Source organism: Heterodontus francisci, chromosome 13 (assembly GCF_036365525.1).
Source record: "Heterodontus francisci isolate sHetFra1 chromosome 13, sHetFra1.hap1, whole genome shotgun sequence".
NCBI lineage: Eukaryota > Metazoa > Chordata > Chondrichthyes > Heterodontiformes > Heterodontidae > Heterodontus > Heterodontus francisci.
In genome coordinates this window covers 93056899-93077663 of record NC_090383.1, presented here as the reverse complement: position 1 = coordinate 93077663, position 20765 = coordinate 93056899, and the positions used below count along the sequence as shown (strand labels likewise).

At 41.1% G+C, this 20765-nt stretch overlaps 1 protein-coding gene across 3 annotated transcripts in view; it reads right to left on the bottom strand.

Annotated features, from left to right (window-relative positions):
- srbd1 (S1 RNA binding domain 1) overlaps window positions 1–20765 on the bottom strand; it is a 332566-nt gene that overhangs the window by 242661 nt on the left and 69140 nt on the right. For all 3 annotated transcript variants that reach the window (XM_068045198.1, XM_068045197.1, XM_068045199.1), the window contains 3 exons: window positions 8325–8428; window positions 6411–6518; window positions 1259–1416 (listed from right to left, as the gene is read on the bottom strand). In XM_068045198.1, coding sequence (XP_067901299.1) covers window positions 1259–1416; window positions 6411–6518; window positions 8325–8428 — 370 coding nt within the window. The remainder of the gene's footprint in view (window positions 1–1258; window positions 1417–6410; window positions 6519–8324; window positions 8429–20765) is intronic.

Genomic DNA, 20765 nt, shown 5'->3' with positions numbered 1-20765 from the left:
GGCTTCAAATAATCTCAACTCCAAAATTATATTAAAACCTTAAAGAAAGAAAAAGCTGATCATTCATTTGAAACTGTGCAATATGAAGACCAGCAGCTGAAGCATAAATATTCTTCACCTGTCTTCAGTAACTAGCAAAGTGACTGCTTATTATTTTTCAGTGAGTTATCAGGTCAGTCCATTCCTGGGATACAAGTATACTAGAGCTTTTCATAATGTATCCCAATTTAGGCATATCTTTGGTAGTCATACTTTGACAGGCCCCAAGATGTATTACTTTTTGACATCGGATCTTCAGTATTAAGATATGTTAATTGTGAATTATGCTGGACAGTTACTCTTGTATATTTATTATGTTGAGAATACTTCACGGGGTATCAGTTTTAATGCATAATTTATTACATAAAGGGTTTAAACAATTTCAAGTGCAACATATTTGGAAGAGGTGTGAGTATTCTGCTCAAACCATAGTAAATAAATAAGAATCACCTACAATTACTGCAGATTTAAATTCTGTTGGAGCACCAAAATTTGGAAAGCACTTTGATAGCCCCATATCTTTATAAAGTAGCATTGTTCTGTACAGATTTAATTTCCAATCTTGAAAAACAAGGATTAAAGTTAGAATTTATATATAAATACATATTTTAATAAATGGTCATGAATCTTGCTCAAATTCCTACCTTCCAGGCTCTGACATTACATATTGGCATAAAGCAAAACCTCAACAGTGCCAAGAGTCTTTGAACCATCAGTGGCAGTCAAGATTAACCAATTTTAAAATGTGTTATCTTTTCAGTGGCAAAAGTCAGAGACAGAAATTTGGAAGAGCAACAACATTAAGTTATTAAAACATACGTGGGGCACCTCAAAGGCTCCGTGGGCAAATTGCGCCATATTGGATGGTTCTGTACAAGATATATATTCAAGAAAGATCCCTTAATGCTGATGAGTTAACTGATCTCAGTGAGAATGGTGATGCAGAAGCAGCTGGTCTCCACTTGACATGTTCATATTATGACAGTGAACATCCAAACACAGTGTGTGATAAATTACAGAAGCAAATCATGACCTACAACCCCATGGTGCATTATATGTTGAAGGGAGTCACATTGGGCCATTGTGCACCCTTAGCAGCATCTTAAAGATTGTTAATAAAATGTTAATGCTTTGTAACTTATGCTAAACAGTGTAAAAAGTGTACATAAATACATACACTAACATAGACAATCACTCTAAAACAAAGAAAGAAACTTACTTGTAGCTGAAATGATTGACAGTTTACAGCCATGTCTAAAACCAGGATCAATCCCCATCAGAACCCGACCACGAACAGGATTAATTAAAAGAAGCTGCCGAAGGTTTCTCCCAAACATTGCAATAGATTCCTTCTCAGCATCTGAAGTTAAACGGGATCTTAAAAGAAAAGAGCAGAAAAGTGTTAAATCCATTAGTCACCCAAATAACACAGAATTCACATGAACATGATATTATGCATTTGTTTATAATTAACAGCTCAACGTAATTTCAGTATTTATCTTCATCCATCCAGATAGCGTCCAAAGAATGTCTGCGGGAAGAATTCCAATCACACAAGTACAATTTCAAACACTTTAAAGCAAGCTCTTTTGTTGGTTTAACGGGTAAAGGCATTAAATTGGTTAACACTAGTTGGGTAGCTAGAATTGGTCATTACAAGTTTCAGATTTGCACGAGGGGTTAGGTTTAATGTCACCAGTCCCTCATGTAATCAGACTCTGCATTACTTATGATCAACAATTTAACATTACTGCCCCACAACTAGGCAAACAATAATGTGACCTAGGAATGGTAATAATTAAAACAACTTGGGTAAACTGGTTACTGCACTCTCACATGGGCCCCCATGCACGTTCTTCCCATCCACTGGAAAATGGATTGATAAACACACTGAGGCAAGATACACTATATTTCACGGAAAATGTAGGACTGAACAGAATACAATTTTTAGTGAAATTCAATATCATTTCTATTGTTCCTCATAAAAGTGAAAATAAATTACACCAACAGCCCCATAATAAGCCTAGCTTCACTTTCATAAGTCATCATTCAGGGAGCTAATGTGCTCTAACTCAGTATTTCGGAAGGAGAGGCAGGAAGGAAAAGGAGGTGGTGTAGCTTTGTTAGTAAAGGAAGAGATCAGTGCTGTAGTGAGAAATGATATAGGCACTGGAGATCAAGACATAGAATCAGTTTGGGTAGAAATAAGAAATAGCAAGGGAAAGACCACCCTGGTGGGAGTAATCTATAGGTCCCCAAACAGTAGTTCCGCAGTGGGGCACAGTACATAACAGGAAATACTGGGGGCTTGTAAGAAAGGTACGGCCATAATCATGGGTGATTTAAATATGCATATAGATTGGATTAATCATATTGGCAAGGGTAGCCTCGAGGCAGAGTTCATTGAATGTATTAGAGATTGTTTTTTGGAGCAAGATGTTGTGGAACTAACCAGGGAGCAGGCTATTCTAGATTTGGTATTGTGTAATGAGGTGGGATTAATTAATGATCTCATAGTTAAGGATCCTCTAGGGAACAGTGATCATAGCATGCTCGAATTTCAATTTCAGTTTGAGGGCGAGACACTGGAGTCCCACACTAGCATTCTGGAGTTAAACAAAGGTAATTACATCGGCATGATAACAGATGTGGCCCTTGTGGACTGGGCAGGAAGGCTAAAAGGTAGGACAGTTGATGAGCAGCGGCAGATGTTGAAGGAGATATTCAATACCTCCCAACTAAAATATATTCCAGAGAGGAAGAAAGATTCTAAGAGGGGGAAAGAACATCTACGGCTAAGCAAGGAAGTTAAGGATAACATAAAGACAAAAACTAAGGCGTACCATACTGCAAAGGCCAGTGGCAGGCTGGAAGATTAGGAAACTTTTAAAGATCAACAAAGGGTTACTAAAAAAGTAATAAAAAAAGAGCAAAGGTAAATTATGAAAGAAAACTAGCACAAAATATCAAAATGGATAGCAAAAGCTTCTATAAGTATATTAAAGGGAAGAGAGTAGCTAAAGTGAAGGTTGGTCCCTTTTAGGATGAGACTGGGGAGTTAATTGTGGGGAACACAGAAATGGGGGAGACACTAAATCAGCATTTTGCCTCAGTTTTCACAGTGGAGTACACTAGTACCATCCCAATAGGAACAAGTATTGCAGAGGTTATAGAAAGGGAGGAACTTAGAACAATCATCACTAGGGAAAAAGTACTGAGCAAACTATTGGGATTGAAGGCAGACAAGTCCCCAAGGCCTGATGGCCTACATCCTAGGGTCTTAAAGGAAGTGGCAGAGGAGATAGCGGATCCATTGGTTATAATATTCCAAAATTCCCTGGATGCGGGAAAGGTTCCAGTGGATTGGAAAAATGCTAATATAACACCCTTAATCAAAAAAGGAGGGAGGCAGAAAGTAGGAAACTATAGACCAGATAGTTTAACCTCTGTTGTTGGCAAATTGTTAAAATCCATTATTAAGGAAGCAATAACAGGACATTTAGAAAGTCAAAACGCAATCCATCAGAGTCAGCATGGTTTTATGAAGGATAAATCGTGTTTGACTAATTTGCTAGAGTTCTTCGAAGCTGTAACAAGTAAAGTGGATAATGCGGATCTTGCAGATGTAGTATATCTGGACTTCCAGAAGGCATTCGATAAGCTGCCGCACAAAAGGTTAATACACAAGGTAAGATCACATGGGGTTAGGGGCAATTTATTAGCTTGGATAGAGAATTGGCTAACCAACAGAAAACAGAGAGTTGGGATAAATGAGTCCTTTTCTGGTTGGCAGGATGTAACTAGTGGGGTGCCACACGGTTCGGTCCTCGGGCCCCAACTATATACAATCTATATTAATGACTTGGATGCAGGGATAGAAGGTACTATAACCAAATTTGCAGATAACACTAAAATAGGTGGGATAGTAAGCTGCAATAAAGAAATAAGAAATTTACAAATGGATATGGATAGGTTAGGTGAATGGGCCAAAATTTGGCAGATGGAATTTAACATGGCTAAGTGAGAGGTTATCCATTTTGGTTGGAAGAATAGAAAGGCAAATTATCTAAACGGGGAGAAACTTCAGAGTGCTTCGGTGCAGAGGGATCTGGGTGTCCTTGTGCATGAATTGCAGAAAACTTGTATGCAGGTGCTGCAGGTAAGCAAATGGAAGGCAAATGGAATTTTGGCATTTATTGCTAAAGGAATAGAGTATAAAAGTACAGAAGTGTTGCTGCAACTGTACAAGGCATTAGAGAGACCGCATCAGGAGTATTAGGTACAGTTTTGGTCCCCTTACTTGAGGAGGGATGTAGCTGCATTGGCGGCAGTTCAGAGGAGGTTCACTAGATTGATTCCAGAGATGAGTGGTTTGTCTTATGAAGAGAGATTCAGCAGTTTAGGCCTTTACTCTCTAGAGTTTAGAAGAATGAGAGGAGATCTAATTGAGGTATCTAAGATGATTAAGGGGATTGACAAAGTAGACATAGAGAGGATGTTTCTACTTGTGGGAAATCTAGAATGAGAGGTCATAGTTTTAGGATTAGGGGTAGCAGATTTAAAACAGAGATGAGGAGAAATTACTTCTCTCAAAGGGTCATGAGTCTGGAATTCACTACCCCAGAGTCCGGTGGATGCCAGGACATTGGGTAAATTTGAGGAGATAGACAGATTTTTAATTAGTAATGGGTTGAAGGGTTATGGAGAATGGGCAGGAAAATGGAGTTCGGGCCGAGATGAGATCAGCCATGATCGTATTGAATGGCGGAACAGGCTCGGGGGGCTGAATTGCCTACTCCTGCTCCTAGTACTTATGTTCTAATCTTAAAAAGAGGAATATCACCTCATCTTTGCTTTCACTCCAATTTCCAGTATACTGTGCATGTGCTTGCTGAAATGGACAGGAAGTCAAATGCTTCACCTCTGACCTTCCTCCAATTCTCCATATCCAGGTATTGGCCAGTTAGGCTGTCAATCAGAACTAGTACTTTGGATCAGAAACTTCCCCACACATTGGCACCTGCACATCCATTCAGTTGAGTGAAAAGAGCCAGTCAGATGCAGTGGGTGAAAGTTAATTAAAATGACTTTAAACTTCCATTACCTGGAGCTGTTGTGGTATGTGGGAAGCATAATTTATCCAGCCAGCTGGTCGGGGATCTAATCCTTTTTCACAGAATCATAAAACAATACAGAACAGAAGGAGGCCACCCAATTCATCCCACTCCCCTGCTCTTTCCCCACAGCCCTCCAAATTTTTCCACTTCAAGTATTGAGCCAATTCCTTTCTGAAAGTTGCTATTTAATCTGCTTCCACCACCCTTTCAGGTAGTGCAATCAGATCATAACAACTCCTTGCGTAAAAGATTTTCTCATGTTGCCTCTGGTCCTTTTACCAATTACCTTAAATCTGCATCCTCTGGTTACCAACTCCTATTTCTCCATTACAAGTTTCAAAAGCCTTCATGATTTTGAACACCTCTATCAAATCTTCCCTTAAACTTCTGTGCTACAAGGAGAGCAACCCTAGTTTCTCTGATCTCTCCACGTAACTGAAGTGTTTCATCCCTGATTCCATTCCGGTAAATCTCCTCTGCATCCTCTCTAAGACCTTGACTTCCTTTCTAAAGTGTGCTGCCCAAAACTGATCACAATACTTCAGCTGGGGCTCAGCTAATGTTCCACTAAGCTGCACGGCAGCAAACTGAAAGTTATCACGCAGGCTGTGCACAAACCATCCCTTTCAAGCTCCAACATATGCGGCCATGCAAAATAATTTAAAGGTACAGTACTCTTAAATGAATTGGCTGCGCACAAAGAGATTAGAGGGGACACTGGGCCTAATCAATGTTTTATAAAGGTTAAACATTACTTCTTTGCTTTTGTATTCTCTGCTTCTATTTATAAAGCCAAGGATCCTGTGCACCTTCTAAAAGCCTCCTTTACATGCTGAATACTAATCCACATTCTCAAAAAACAGTATGTTGCGGTTTTAATCTTTAAGCAGAGCTTAACTTAACAGCAAGATCATATAAATTACTCAAAATTACTAAATTAGTCAAAAATACTAAAATATGACATTGCGCTTAGTGTCCATGAGAAAAGAAAATATGGCTAGATTTTCTGCCTGTTAACTCTACAGTGCCTCCTGCTGGAAAATGCATGTGTAGAAGTTAGAGGAGTGCATACTCAGCTTAGCTCTGATTCATTTCCTTACCAAAGGTCTACTGATACTGAAGCAACTCGGTGCACATCTGAAAATTACCTTCAGCAAGGTACCAAAAGGTTGCAAGTGCCGATTACATTGTGCTCAGTAAGATTTAATGTTTTTAGGAAAGAAAAATTGAAAATATTTTTAAAACAGCTGTCACCTGAATTCTCTGCACAGAAGTGGATAAATAAGACGTTTATGTGAATCTTCAGCAGAATCCTTTAAGAGTTTCATGAATTCAGGCCTTGCAAAGTAGCGTGGTCTCCATCTAGATTAGGGTTCAAACATGTAGTTTAGCACAAGCATTTGATAATGATTTTCCTTTCAAATGTTTTATTTTTTTCTCTTGGACAGCAAGGTATGAAATAAAACTGCCAACTTTATGACTCCTTAGTGACGGAGGATATCTGCAGTTCAAGAGACTACTCCATGGAGTTTCAACAGTTTCGATCATGTATCTAGCACTGAAGACAAAGGAATGAAAGTGACGATGAATCTACATTTAGTTTTTGCACCCAATTATAGAACGAATATTGAAGTCATGGAAAAGGTGCAACATGTTCTAAATACAGCATGCTTGGGAAGAAAAAGGTAACTTCAGATCCACAGTTCCCAAAGCTCTCCACAAGGTTCTCCTTGTGTTGTTGCTGGATCTATTGCAGACTGATTGCTTTGATTAGTCAACAACTCCATTAAAATTGTATCATGCGACTATGAGGATGACAGAAGACAAATTCAATCTTGATGGACTTTGGTCTTTCATCAACTAACGATTCCTATGTTCCTGCGTAGATTCACTAGTGGTGACACCAGGGAGGACACCATTGAGTTTTAATAAGAACCTTGAAAAAACTGCAGCTGCATTCACTAGAGCATGTAAGTCTAGAGGAGATACAGCAGAAAAGCTCGCCACTATTCAAGTTTTTCATGAAATTAAATATGGATGTATTACCATAATGGAACACTTAAGCTCAGTCAATTATAACATTTAAGTTGGAATTAGATAAACGCAAAAGTAAAAGTATTTAAAAGGTATGGGAAAAGAGCAAAGGAATGGATTTAAAGACCTCTTGATATGGAGCCCTCTTAGTCTTTTCTTGTTCTAAAATGTCTTTAGAAATCTGCGCCAGGCATAAATGCAAACTTAAAAGATTTCAGTTCAGCTCGTGCACACGACTGTCTCTGCGAGTTTAAACAATTAAGTGTCAATTGTGGCTTAGTTGGTAGCACTCCTGCCCAAGTCAGAAGGTTGTAGTTTCAAGTCCCAATACAGAACTTGAGCACAAAAATCAAGTATTGAGGAAGGGCTGAACTGCTGGAGGTGCCGTCTTTCAGATGAGACATTAAATCTAGGCCCTGCCTGCCCTCTCAGATGGACGTAAAACATCCCACAGCACTACTTTGAAGAGGAGCAGGGAGATATTCCCGGTGTCCTGGCCAAACATCACAAAACAGACTATCTGGTTATCAAATTGCTGTTCATGGGAGCTTGCTGTGCACAAATTGGCAGCTGCATTTTCTACATCATAGCAGTGACTAAACTTCAAAAGTTCTTCATTGGCTGTAAAACGTTTTGGAATGCCCAGTTGTCGTGAAAAGTGCTATAGTGGAATTTATAACAGCAAAGATATCCAAAGGATGAACAAAATGGATTACTGAATTCCTGTTCAGTTTCCAAGAGTGAAATCAATAGCTGGATACATTTTGATACATGTAAGAAAAGTACAGAACTCAATCTTTGGCTGCTGCATTTGGTGTGCGAATGCAGATTCACCCATGTAATTTTCTTATATAATGACTCCCTGTCAACTGCATCCTACAGCAGTATAAGGCACTTCCCAACTGGCAGTTAAGGTAGAAAGAAAAGGTGAATCAATCTGCACACTTACTAGTGCCTGGCATTTGCAGATGCCCAGAAACAAGTCAGGTATACTCACATTCAAAAGACATCTCCTACCTAGCATTTTTTGCGAGCAAGGGGAAAGAGAGAAACAAACTGAAGAGATAACTAATTTCCCAAGGATTGTATACAAAGTACGTTTGAACATTAAGCTTTATTAGCGTATAGACAGACCTTTCATTGACGCACCATCTACAGAACTCATTTTTCACTCTGTCAGGAATGCTGACCTTCACTGTCAGGATCTTCAATTTTTCCCCTCGGTTAATGGCCAGAATCTGAGTGCAAACATAAATAGCATAGACAGATGACACATAAAATACCCAAAAGACAAACTTATCAAGTCTCCTTACATGTGAGCATTCGCTTGATGTTTTATAATAATTGATTATATGCAGTATGATTTAAGAAAGGTACTTTTATGGATAGTTAAGGTCAGAGACATGGACTCGATAGAAATAGATAAGGAAATGGCAAATACAGAAAGGTTGAGCTCAGTCAGCTAGTGCTAAGACAGCTAAATATATTTTAACAGTTGATGCTGCACAACATCCTGTGATAAATTCCACAAATTTATATTCTTATTGCAGAAAGTGTAACTTACTGCCCAAATACCACTATTTTGCATTAAACACTGCAGGGGCAGTAAAAATGCAGTTTTCTTGAGTGCATCTGAGTGATAAACTATTTACTGCCACCAATCACTTATCGAATCATCAAGCATCATGCAAACCTCTGAGATCTTTTAGTTTGTGAGTCAATACTTAACAAATAATACTACAGTGCTATGAAAAATCATCCCACTTTTCCTAACGCCAAAAACAAAGTTATTTGTTCCTAAAAGCTGTCTATTTAGTTACTTTTATATCTGCAATAAAGTACTTGTTTCAAGTTTTAAAAAAACATCTTACAGTAGCACACCCACAACTGACCTGCCCTGCTGGATTTCTGTACTTGCCTTGCGTCAGATATGGCAATGAGCCTGTTCACGCAGTCACTCGCAGATGTTGCCAAAGAACCAGGTCAAGTTGCAAGGCAAGAATCCATAATTGCAACTCCCAATATTGGTTCAGTTGCAAGACAACAATCCTGAAGTGCTACTCAGGGATACAATCGTCTATGTGCAGGACAGGGAACCGGATACCTGCCTCATCAGCTTGGACAAGAAGGTCTTTAACAGAATATCACACGTACATGATGAATGTACTCTCTAAAATGGGGTTTGGGGTGGGAATTCCCAGTTAGATTCAACTGCTCTACATAAACATTAGTATTGCAGTTTCAATCAACGGGTGGGAATCAGAAAGCTTTCTGATCAAATCGGGAGTCAGGGAGGGCTGTCTCCTCTCTCCTGTCTTGGACTTGGATACAGAACACGAGCATCAGGAAGGATGCAGGCTTAAGAGGGGTGCCAATCCCAGGTAGCAGAGGCAGTCAGGTCAAAGCCTCCCTGTACATGGGCAACGTCGCTGTCTTCTGCTCAGATCCGCTGTCAATCCGCAGACTGATGACCATCTGTGACCAGTTCGAACTGGCCTCGGAAGCCAAAGTAAATCACAGCAAGAGCAAGGCCATGTTCTTTGGGAACTGGGCTGACCAACCCTTTGTCCCCTAGACCATCAGGTCAGACTACCTGACGGTGCTGGGGATATGGCTCAGAAGGGCCGGAACATAGGCCAAAAACTGAAAGAAGTGTACAGTCAAGGTGAAACAGAAACTGGGCACGTGGGAGCTATGCTCCCTCTCCATTGCGGGCAAGAACCTGGTCATCAGATGCGAGACACTCTCGGTGTTGCTCTACATGGCACAGTCTGGCCCATATCCCGCTCCTGCACCGTGGCAGTCAACCGAACTATCTTTATTTGGAGATCAAAAATGGACAGTTGCACAGGGATACAATGTTCAAACCTCTAGACAGAGGGGGAAAAACCATACCCAACATCACCCGCATCCTGATGGCCTCAGTATGCAAACACCAAGTGGCACCACGTGTTGAGTTTCTATCTGTCCACGTTGTTGCAAAGGATGGGTCTGGCTATATTGCCACGGAACACTCCATTCAGTTGAACTGTGTTGTACCACCAGTCCCTCGTGAAAAAAGTATTTGAAGAACTCCTTTGATCACAAGTCCATCAGGCCATGGTCCACACATAATATCTTCAAGGCCCTGCCGGATGGTTCCCCGAGCAGAAGGTCAAACTCATTTGGCAGAATGCCTCATCGCCAGAACTTTCAAACAAGCACAAGATGTAGCTTGGTTGGTGGCGAGAAGAGCCCTTCCCCGTTAGATCCTTCCTGCACTTCCGGAGTCTCTCTGCCTCCGCACGCTGCCCTCGAGGCAGCTGCGGTGGGGAACACACCATCGCCACTTCCTTCTGGAATGTGCCTTTGCAATGCAGGTCTGGAAAGAGATGCAGTGGTTTTTGTCGAGGTTCATCCTGAGCAGCGCCATAACAGAGGACTCAGTGCTCTACAGGCTTTTCCCAGGGATGCACACAGAGATAAATATCAACTGCTGCTGGAGGATCATCCACTCAATGAAAGATACGCTTTGGTCTTCCAGTACAAAGAGTTATCGACGACAGAGTGTTGCAGACTGGCACATTCCAAGGTCCAGGACTACGTGCTGAGGGACACACTAAAACTTGGGGCAGCCGCCACAAAGGTTCAATGGGGAAAGAACACTGTCTAAGGCCCTCCCACCATAGTATACCGAAGGGCTAAAAACAATGTAAAAGCCCTCGGGTTGTATGCACCAGAGAATATTTGACAACTGTAAATGTACATTGTAAATATAACCTGTAATGGCAAGTGCAGTGAGGCACCTACTGTACTGTATTGAAAGAAACTGATCTGTATTGTACTTTATGTAATGTCAAATTTGAACTGTTATGTAAAGTACTTTTACAAATTTTATGAAGAAAGTATATTTTTGGAAAAAATAATGATCCTCCTGTAAGAAGTAATTCTCAAATGATGAAAGACATTGAGCTTTTAATATATATAAATATATCTTTTAAAAAAGCCACATCTTTGACAGTCTACATTAAAGTGGTATCTGCTATTTAGTTGACAAATTAATCTTATGGGGACAACCATTTTCATGAAGACCACACATAGGTATAATAAACTGGAGATTTCTTCTCAGTACATCTGCAGTAATGACATCACAATTGTTAATGCTTGTGAATGTCAACACACACTGAAGGCATGGCTTGTACTGACAGATGATGTCTATAGACACAGCCATGTCAGCACAACAACTGAATGAAATCTGCACAAAGGAAATTGAAACATTGGGCTGAATATTACGCCCCCCCCCCACCCCTCCCAAGAGCGGGAAGGTGGCCGGGAGGGGGCGTAAAATTGAGCACGAGGCTCGGGGAGCCCTTCCCGAACCCACTGCCACTTTATGCAGGGTGATGGCGGAGAAAAGCGGCCCACCCGTCCCAGGCCAATCCAGGCCCTCAAGTGGCAAAAGGGCGTCCCAGGCCCGAGAAAAGCCGCCTGACAAAAGCAGGTGGCTTGGACGGCCCGGGGGGAAGCCCTAAAGATCGGGCAACCTGTGCCGATGGAGGGCCACCCCCGGTGCCCCAACCACCCCCAACACCCACCCACCCCCCCCTCCCCGCTCCCCCCAATCGACCACCCTTGCCTCGCCAGGGCTCGACCAATCACCCCCGACGAGGCAACAAAAACCTACCTTGGTTCCGGGGCTCCCCGACATCATCTTCTATAGGCTGGGCTGTGGCCCCAACAGTGGCCACCGCACCTGGTGGCGCTGCTGGGACTTAGAGCTGCCGGCCCGCTGATTGGCGGGACTTCCTGCCTCAAGTGGGTGGAAGTCATGCCTCAGAACGCTTAAAGGCCAGGGACCCGCAAAATACAGGTCGGATCCCCAGTCCAGGCGGAAGCGGGTTCGCCACAGACTTTTCAGTCGGCGGCCGGCTCCTTTCCGCCAAGGGTAAAATCCCGGCCATTAATATATTAAACAAATATCAGGGAGCTATTTCAAGATTCAAATCTAATCTCAAGGACTTGATTTGTATGTTACTCTCGTATCATTGAGGATGCCATCCGACCCTCTTGATGTGACTTGTAATCACTCTTTACTCAGGTTAGGTACATTTACATTATTAAAAAGTAGCACGGTTTAATTGTACAAATATTTACTACATCCAGGCATCCAAATAGCACCTAGCAACAGTATGAATCTAGAATATATTCCCCAAAAGCTAGCACAAATGAATGAAATGTAGCTTAGCGATATCTTAAGTAACCTGTATAAAAGAAAGCAAATGATCAATAACAATTTGCATTCATATAGCACCTTTAAGCTAGTAAAACAAGGCACTTCAAAGAAGCATTAGCAGACAAAATTTGACACCAAGTCACAAAGAGATATCAGAACAGGTGGTCAAAAGCTTGTCAAAGCAGTAGGTTCTAAGAGGCAATTTAAAAGGAGAGAGAAGTGGAGAGATCTAGAGAGCGAATTACAGAGCTTACAGCCTACACAGCTGAAGGCACAGTTGCGATGGTTACGGACATGCGAATTAGGAGCAGGAGTAGGCCACTCAGCCCGTCGGGTCTGCTCCACCATTCAATAAGTTAATGGCTGAACTGATTACTCCACATTTCCACCTACCCTCGATAACCTTCCACCCCCTTGCTTATCAAGAATCTATCTACCTCTGCCTTAAAAATATTAATAGACTCTGCTTCTACTGCCTTTTGAGGAAGAGAATTCCAAAGACTCTCAACCCTCTAAGAGAAAAAAATTCTCATCTGTCTTAAATGGGTGACCCCTTATTTTTAAACAGTGACCCTGAGTTCTAGATTTTCTCACAAAGGGAAACATCCTTTCCACATCCACCCTGTCAAGACCCCTCAGGATCTTATATGTTTATATTTTGTAGGGCAGGAGGAGGTTACAGAGATAGAGAGAGGCTATGCCATGGAGAGATTTGAACAAAAGAATGAGAATGCGCCAGACAGGCAGCCAATGTTGGTCAGTAAACCAAAAGGTGATTGATGAGCGGGACTTTGAGCTAAGCATGTGGGCAGCAGAGCTTTGGATGAGCTTAAGACTACGGAAGGTTTTAAACATGGAGTTGCACAAAAAATGGGCATGGATTTGGAAGGCAATAACATGCTTAAGGACTCTGGAGAAGAAAGGGTGGTTGAAGACAGAGCAGTCATGTGCAAGGACAGAGGGATCAGGTATGGGTTTTATTTTTAAAGAGAATTATTATGATAGCAGGTTTGAAAGGGAGGAGGCAGTACCTTCGGAAAGGGAATCAATAAGAATACCAGCTAACATGGGGTCCAGGAAAGGAAGTTAGGCGGTCAGCAGTTTGGTGGGTCAAGGGTCGAGGGAACAGGTGGTTGATCTCATCTTGTCCATGAGAGAGCATAAGCAGAGATAGGAGAGAAACTAGGAAAAATGGGAGTTCAGGGCTAGGGCAGGGGTAATCTTGAGAGAAATTTAACTTGGTGGGCTAAGGGAAAGGAGCGAATTGGCAGAAGCAGCTGAACGGACGGTTCGAATTGTCGCAGCAAAGAAGTCAATGAGATCCCCGCACTTATTGTTGGAGGTGATGGAGGGGACAGGGAAGATGGGGTTTAAAAGACAGCTGGTAGCGGAGATGACAAGCCAGGGATGACCTTTTCATTCCAGTATGATCCAGAGCGACCACTCTCTGGCATGCTCAAACCAAAGATGAGCTGGGCGAACAGCCAACAAAATCAGAACTCAGCGATGCCACTGATTCTCTAGCCAGTGGAAAAGTTCCTGGAAAGGACGGCATTACCCCTGAAATAATCAAGAGTGCCAAGCCTGCTATACTCTCAGCACTCCATGAACTGCTTTGCCAGTGCTGGGACGAGGGAGCAGTGCCACAGGACATGCGCGATGCCAATATCATCACCCTCTATAAGAACAAGGGTGACCGCGGTGACTGCAATAACTACCGTGGAATTTCCCTGCTCAGCATAGTGGGGAAAGTCTTTGCTCGAGTCGCTTTAACCAGACTCCAGAAGCTGGTTGAGTGTGTCTACCCTGAGGCACAGTGCGGCCTTCGAGCAGAGAGATCCACCATTGACATGCTGTTCTCCCTTCGCCAGCTACAGGAGAAATGCCACGAACGGATGCCCCTCTACGTTGGCTTCATAGATCTCACCAAAGCCTGTGACCTCGTCAGCAGAAGTGGTCTCTTCAGACTACTAGAAAAGATTGGATGCCCACCAAAGCTACTACGTATCATCATCTCAATCCATGACAATATGAAAGGCACAATTCAGCATAGCGGCACCTCATCAGACCCCTTTCCTATCCTGAGTGGCGTGAAACAGAGCTGTGTTCTCACACCTACACTGTTTGGGATCTTCTTCTCACTGCTGCTCTCACATGCGTCCAAGTCTTCAGAAGAAGGAATTTTCCTCCACACAAGATCAGATGGCAGGTTGTTCAACCTTGCCCGTCTTAGAGCGAAGACCAAAGTACAGAAAGTCCTCATCAGGGAACTCCTCTTTGCTGACGATGCTGCATTAACATCGCACATGGAAGAGTATCTGCAGAGACTCATCGACAGGATTGCGGCTGCCTGCAACGAATTTGGCCTAACCATCAGCCTCAAGAAAACGATCATGGGACAGGACGTCAGAAATGCTCCATCCATCAATATCGGCGAGCACAATCTGGAAGTGGTTCAAGAGTTCACCTACCTAGGCTCAACTATCAATGCAGAAATCAACATTGGCATGGAAAAGGCACCTGCTGCTATGTCCAGACTGGCCAAGAGGATGTGGGAAAATGGCATCCTGACACGGAACACAAAAGTCCGCGTATTTCAAGCCTGTGCCCTCAGTACCTTGCTCTACGGCAGCAAGGCCTGGACAACGTAGGTCAGCCAAGAGCGACATCTCAACGCATTCCATCTTTGCTGCCTCCGGAGAATCCGTGGCATCAGGTGGCTGGACCGTACCTCCAACACAGAAGTCCTCGAGGTGGCCAACATCCCCAGCATATACACCCTACTGAGCCAGCGGCGCTTGAGATGGCTTGGCCATGTGAGCCGCATGGAAGATGGCAGGATCTCCAAGGACTCATTGTACAGCGAGCTCGTCACTGGTATCAGACCCACCGGTCGTCCATGTCTCCGCTTTAAAGACATCTGCAAACGCGACATGAAGTCCAGCGACATTGACCACAAGTCGTGGGAGTCAGTTGCCAGCGATCGCCAGAGCTGGCAGACAGCTATAATGGCGGGGCTAAAGAGAGGCAAGTGGAAGAGATTTAGCAGTTGGCAGGAAAAGAGACAGAAGTGTAAGGACAGAGCCAACTGTGTAACAGCCCCGACAACCCATTTTATCTGCAGTGCCTGTGGAAGAGTCTGTCACTCTAGAAATAGCCTTTATAGCCACTCCAGGTGCTGCTCCTCAAACCACTGACCACCTCTAGGCGTTTACCCATTGTATCTCGAGACAAGGAGGCCGAAGGAGGAGGAGGAGGGGGACATGATGATCCTGGAGGAGTGAGGAGTTTTGGCAAAGGATAGCAGGATCTCATAGTACTTTATTTGGTACAACCAGATCTAGCAATGAATAGCTAAACCGGTTGTCTGCCATAAATGTTTAAGTCTGCATTCTTTGGACTTAATGGAATGGAAATGAGGCCCATACCAGGGTAAGAGAGTGAGTAAAGGTTCTACCGCGGACAAGAGTCTCAAAATATGGAGGTCAGAGTGTGATTCAGCAGCAGATCAGTAGCGGCAGAAATTTCAAGGCAAATGGGGGACAAAGAATAGGCATTTGGGAATTTAAAAGTGGCGGTGTGCTGTTGCCAGCACACCAAACTTCATGCATCTAGCTAGATTAACCAACCTTTTTGAAAGCCAAAAGGAACAAAAGTGAACATAAAATAATTCAACCCAACCATGCTAAAACAAATTTCTATTACTGCATGAAGTAACAAAAATTTCAGAAACTCAACTTACATATTTGAAACAAATGATACTCTTCACCTCCAGGTTCTACTAGTACCTGGCATAACATCAAGTGGGTAGAGGACAAAACAGTGCCATAAATACACATGCTGCATATTTCCAGGAAAGAAGTGACAGAAAATAAAAATATTTTAAAAATAGATTTCAGCAGGAAGATAACATTTTAACATGGCCTCTTCAGCTGATTCCTCCAGTCAGGAAGCCATGATTTGTGTAATCGCAAGCTTATTGATTAAGGCAAGCATAGAAAAATGCAACAGAAACAATGTTGCCAGGACTGGAGTTGCTGCAGCACTTGAAAAACTGTGCAAGGCTAAGTTACCGAAACTAAAATGTGATAGTGCTTTTGTTATATACTTTGACTTCTGTTGGTCAAATACCAGAAAGACTGATTTTACAATACTAATGAACCCAGATGTGAAGAAATGCTCATATATTGAAAACTCAATAGCTGAATTAGCTTCAGATGCATGAGTTGTCCTGTAAACGCTGTTTTGCTTTATTTTGGTAAATATAAATAAAATAAATTGGTCCAGAAAAATCATGAATTAAAACACACTTTTCTAGCAATCTATCGTGTAATTCTATCAGAAGACAATCTGACATATGTAAACTACCAAGGCTAGAATCTGGAAAGAGGAATGAATTTTACATATCGAATGTAACCACGCAAAGTTACAATTGTTAGGACGTAGGTCTTAAAGTATCATCAGTAACTTCACAGCAGTTGCTGATAATGTTTGAAAATATCGATATCAATTGTATGCATATGGGAGGGTGGTGGCAGCAGCCTCGGGGGACAGTACTGGAGGTGAGAACACTTCAGAACCTAGTAGAGTCTGCTTTAATTAGAATCAAGTGCTATTTCTAATTTTGGTGAGTACTCTTAGGATAAAAACAGAGGTCATGCAGCTTTAAAAAGCCTTGCCATAAAAAGGAAACATATGGTTTAAATACAACTCATACACGTGTTTTTCAAAGACATGCCTGAATAAGTAATGTTTTCACCAAATGGAGCTTTTGTTTTTACTGCCACAGTACTCAAGTAGGGATTCCATAACTGACTATACAAAATTACAACGTTAAGCTACATCCAATATAGTCAAAAAATGCTTTATAAATGCTTTTAGAAAGGCAGATGACTTAATACACCAAATGCAACTAGTTACATAACAATGCATATTTTGGAGAAAACAAAGATTTCTCCAATTGTTTCGCCAGGTGTGGACTTTTTATTATATAAGAAATTTCTAAAACCTTTAAGTTTGATGCAGCTTTGATGGTAGGCAAAAGTATTGGACAGTCAAGTATGTTTTCAGTATTATTACTCATAACATATGGATCTATCTGCTGCAGATGCGTGAGGAGTTGTGTCTAATTTTCACTTGGCTGCTACATTGCACACCTTATGGAAGTGGAGAATCTTACCCTGAAAGAGATGAAATTGACAGTATGTCTTATCCTTAAAAGAACTGTAACATTTAAGGCAAGGAAAATTGTAATAATGTGCTCTTATTTTGGATTTTTCAACAAAAACTCCATTTTTAAAATACATTATAAATTCAGATTATGGCCATCAAATGGCAGTGATGGTAATATAATTTGATACTGTATTCTTTCTTCTACAGTATAACATATTACACTGTCCGTAGTACAATAGATTCCACTATCCATAATTCCACACGCTATTACTTTGCACTGAAGCCAAAAATATTGCAGTTAACTCTTTCTTGCAGTAACCTATTATTATTTATTGTATTTCCTTCATCAGGTCCAATATGGATTCACATGTTATACAGCACAATCTACAATCATAATGTTATGGAGCAAACATTTTAAATATTATGTTATCAGTTCTTAAAATCTTTGCTCCTAATCTTTAAAAAAAAAAGTTCCAATAGTCTCTGAAAATCAAAATGCTTTGGATTGATTTTTTAATGTTATTGCAAGCTTATAATTTAACACTTAAATATGTAATACTACTTGTACAAGTCAGAAACTAAACATGATGCATGGTTGGAACATAAGATAGGAACAGGAGTAAGCCAGTTTACCATTCTATTAGGTCATGGCTGATCTGTACGTCAACACTATTTACCCACCTTTGCTGCATATCCCTCACCCAACAAGTATCTATTGATCTCAGCTTGAACTGATCCAGCATCCACAGTTTTTTTTTTCCAAGGAGAGACAGTCCAGACTTTCATATTTAACAAATATATTTTCTTGACAACAATAGCCATGTTGTGTGCAAGTTATGGGATCTATAACTCAGGACAGAGTGACTGAACACCTAGAGAAATATGAGCTGATTAAGACAGCCAACATGGATTTGTAAAGGGTAGGTCATGTTCCACAAACCTAAATGAATTTTTTTAAGGAAGCAACTAAAGTAGTAGACACAGAAATGTCTACTGACTTCCAGAAGGCATTTGATAAAATCCCATAAAAGTGCTAAAATTAAAGCTCATGGATTTGAAGACAAATTATTGGCCTGTCAGGAGTTTAGTTAGGTGATAGAAGGCAGAGAGTAGGGATAATGGGTATGCACTCCAATTGGAAAGAAGTGACTAATGATGTCGATACTGGGACTTCAACGAATCACTATATGTACTGATGACTTAGATAACACAATAGGGAGCTGTATCTCCAAGTTTGCCAATGACAATGAGACTGGTGGCATAGTAAATAGTATAGATGGGAGCATAAAATTACAAAGGAACATTGATAGATTGAGTGAGTAAAACTGTGGCAGGTAGATTTCAGTACAGATAAATGTGATGTCATCGATGTGGAACCAAAAAGGATAAAAAGATTTAAAAATGAAAAGCTGGGTCCAACAAGATCTAGGGGTCCATGTGCACAGATCACTAAAATGTAGTAGTCGGGTACAAAAAAAACAAAAAGGCTAATGGAATGTTGACATTAGTTAGAAGGTTAGAATGCATAGGGGAGAAAGTTTTGCTACAGTTGTAGAAAGCCCTGGTTAGACGACATCTGGAGTAGAGTGTACAGTTCTGAGCACTGCACCTTGGAAAGGATATATTGGTCTTGGAAGGAACAGGCTGAAAAGAACAGGGGTAGGCCTATGTTCCATTAAAACTAGTCAAACAAAAGGTTTCAAAAATTTATTTTAAAAATCCGCAGTTGGAGAAAACTGTGTCATACAGCAAGTTAGATCAGGTCTATTATGTAATCTCATCTTGCAGAAACACTCTTTTAATGCAAGTATTATAAATGTAAAAAAGGAAATGGTTAAGAGTACAGTACGTAAAATGATTTCTTCAAACCCTGTGCTTGTAGATTTGACACCCAGCACTGTGAGAATCCACCTGTCACAAACTTGATGAGTTTTGTCCAATCTTCAATTGGCTGCTACATTGCACGCATTATGGAAGTGGAGAATCTCACCTTGAAAGAGGTAAAACTGACAGCGTGTCTCACCCTGCAGCAACCACAATTTCTACTAGCTATTACAGAGAATGACTCGTTCAAGAGGTGAAAACGTTTAGTAAGTGACGGTAATATCAGAATTTTAAAAAAAAAAATACAAATTGAATTGGAAATTAAAAACAAGGTGTTCAAAATATGACCAAGTGAATCTTAGATAAATAAAACTTAAATCTCAACTTTTTTTTGACATCTCTTACTTGTTAGATGCTGAAAGCACTGTCACAACTGCACACACTGTGTCATTAAGACAGCTTTAATTCAATTATAGGCAAACTCAGACATGTCACATATGTTAAACGCAATGGTTTTATATGGCTGCAAGGCACTATACTGATTTACGGACATCAGCATCACCATACCAGTGACAGAAATGGCTTGACATTTTACAGGACAAAAAAGTAACAAAAACAGTTATGTGCATCACATTTAAGTGAACAGAACAGAAAGTACAGCATACTGCCAAAGTAGATGTTTCTCTCGTAAATGTATGGAAAATAAAAGTGACAAAATTCATTATTTGTTCTCTCAGAATCTTCAAAAGGCATTTGGTGCCATGACAGGCAACAACATTGTTAGCCCCACAACTCAGTGCTTTGTGCCTATGACAACACCATGCTGAAGTTTGGACTATGATTGACAAGCTGCCAAATAAGGTCAAAATTGAATGCATGTTTGTTGTCAGTGGTTGAGTTAATATACCAAATTCTGAAGTTGTAAGGAAATTCAACTTCCTTTTGTAGGAAAAAAATCTAGTCCTGCTGAAATACAACCAGAAAGGTTCTTTGATAATCAAAAGTAAACTTTCAATTGTCATAATTATCATACACACCAGTGAGATTCCAAAACCAATTTTGAGCAGTATAAGTGGGCAGTGCCAGATTATCCGGTACCATTCATACATTCTCCATCTAAAAATAAGAGTTATGTGCACATGTATATAAAAACATTTGCAGCTTCCACTAATCTCCAAATAGCAGTTACATTTTTTGTGCAGAGCTAGCTATACCAGCAGCTATTCTTTGAACATTAAAAAAGTCAATTTCACGGACTTCATAGAGTCATAACGGCACAGTAGGAGGTTATTCAGCCCATCATGTCCACGCCAGCTCTCTGCAGAACAATCCAATCAGTCCCATTTGCTGCTGAAACCCTTAGCAAA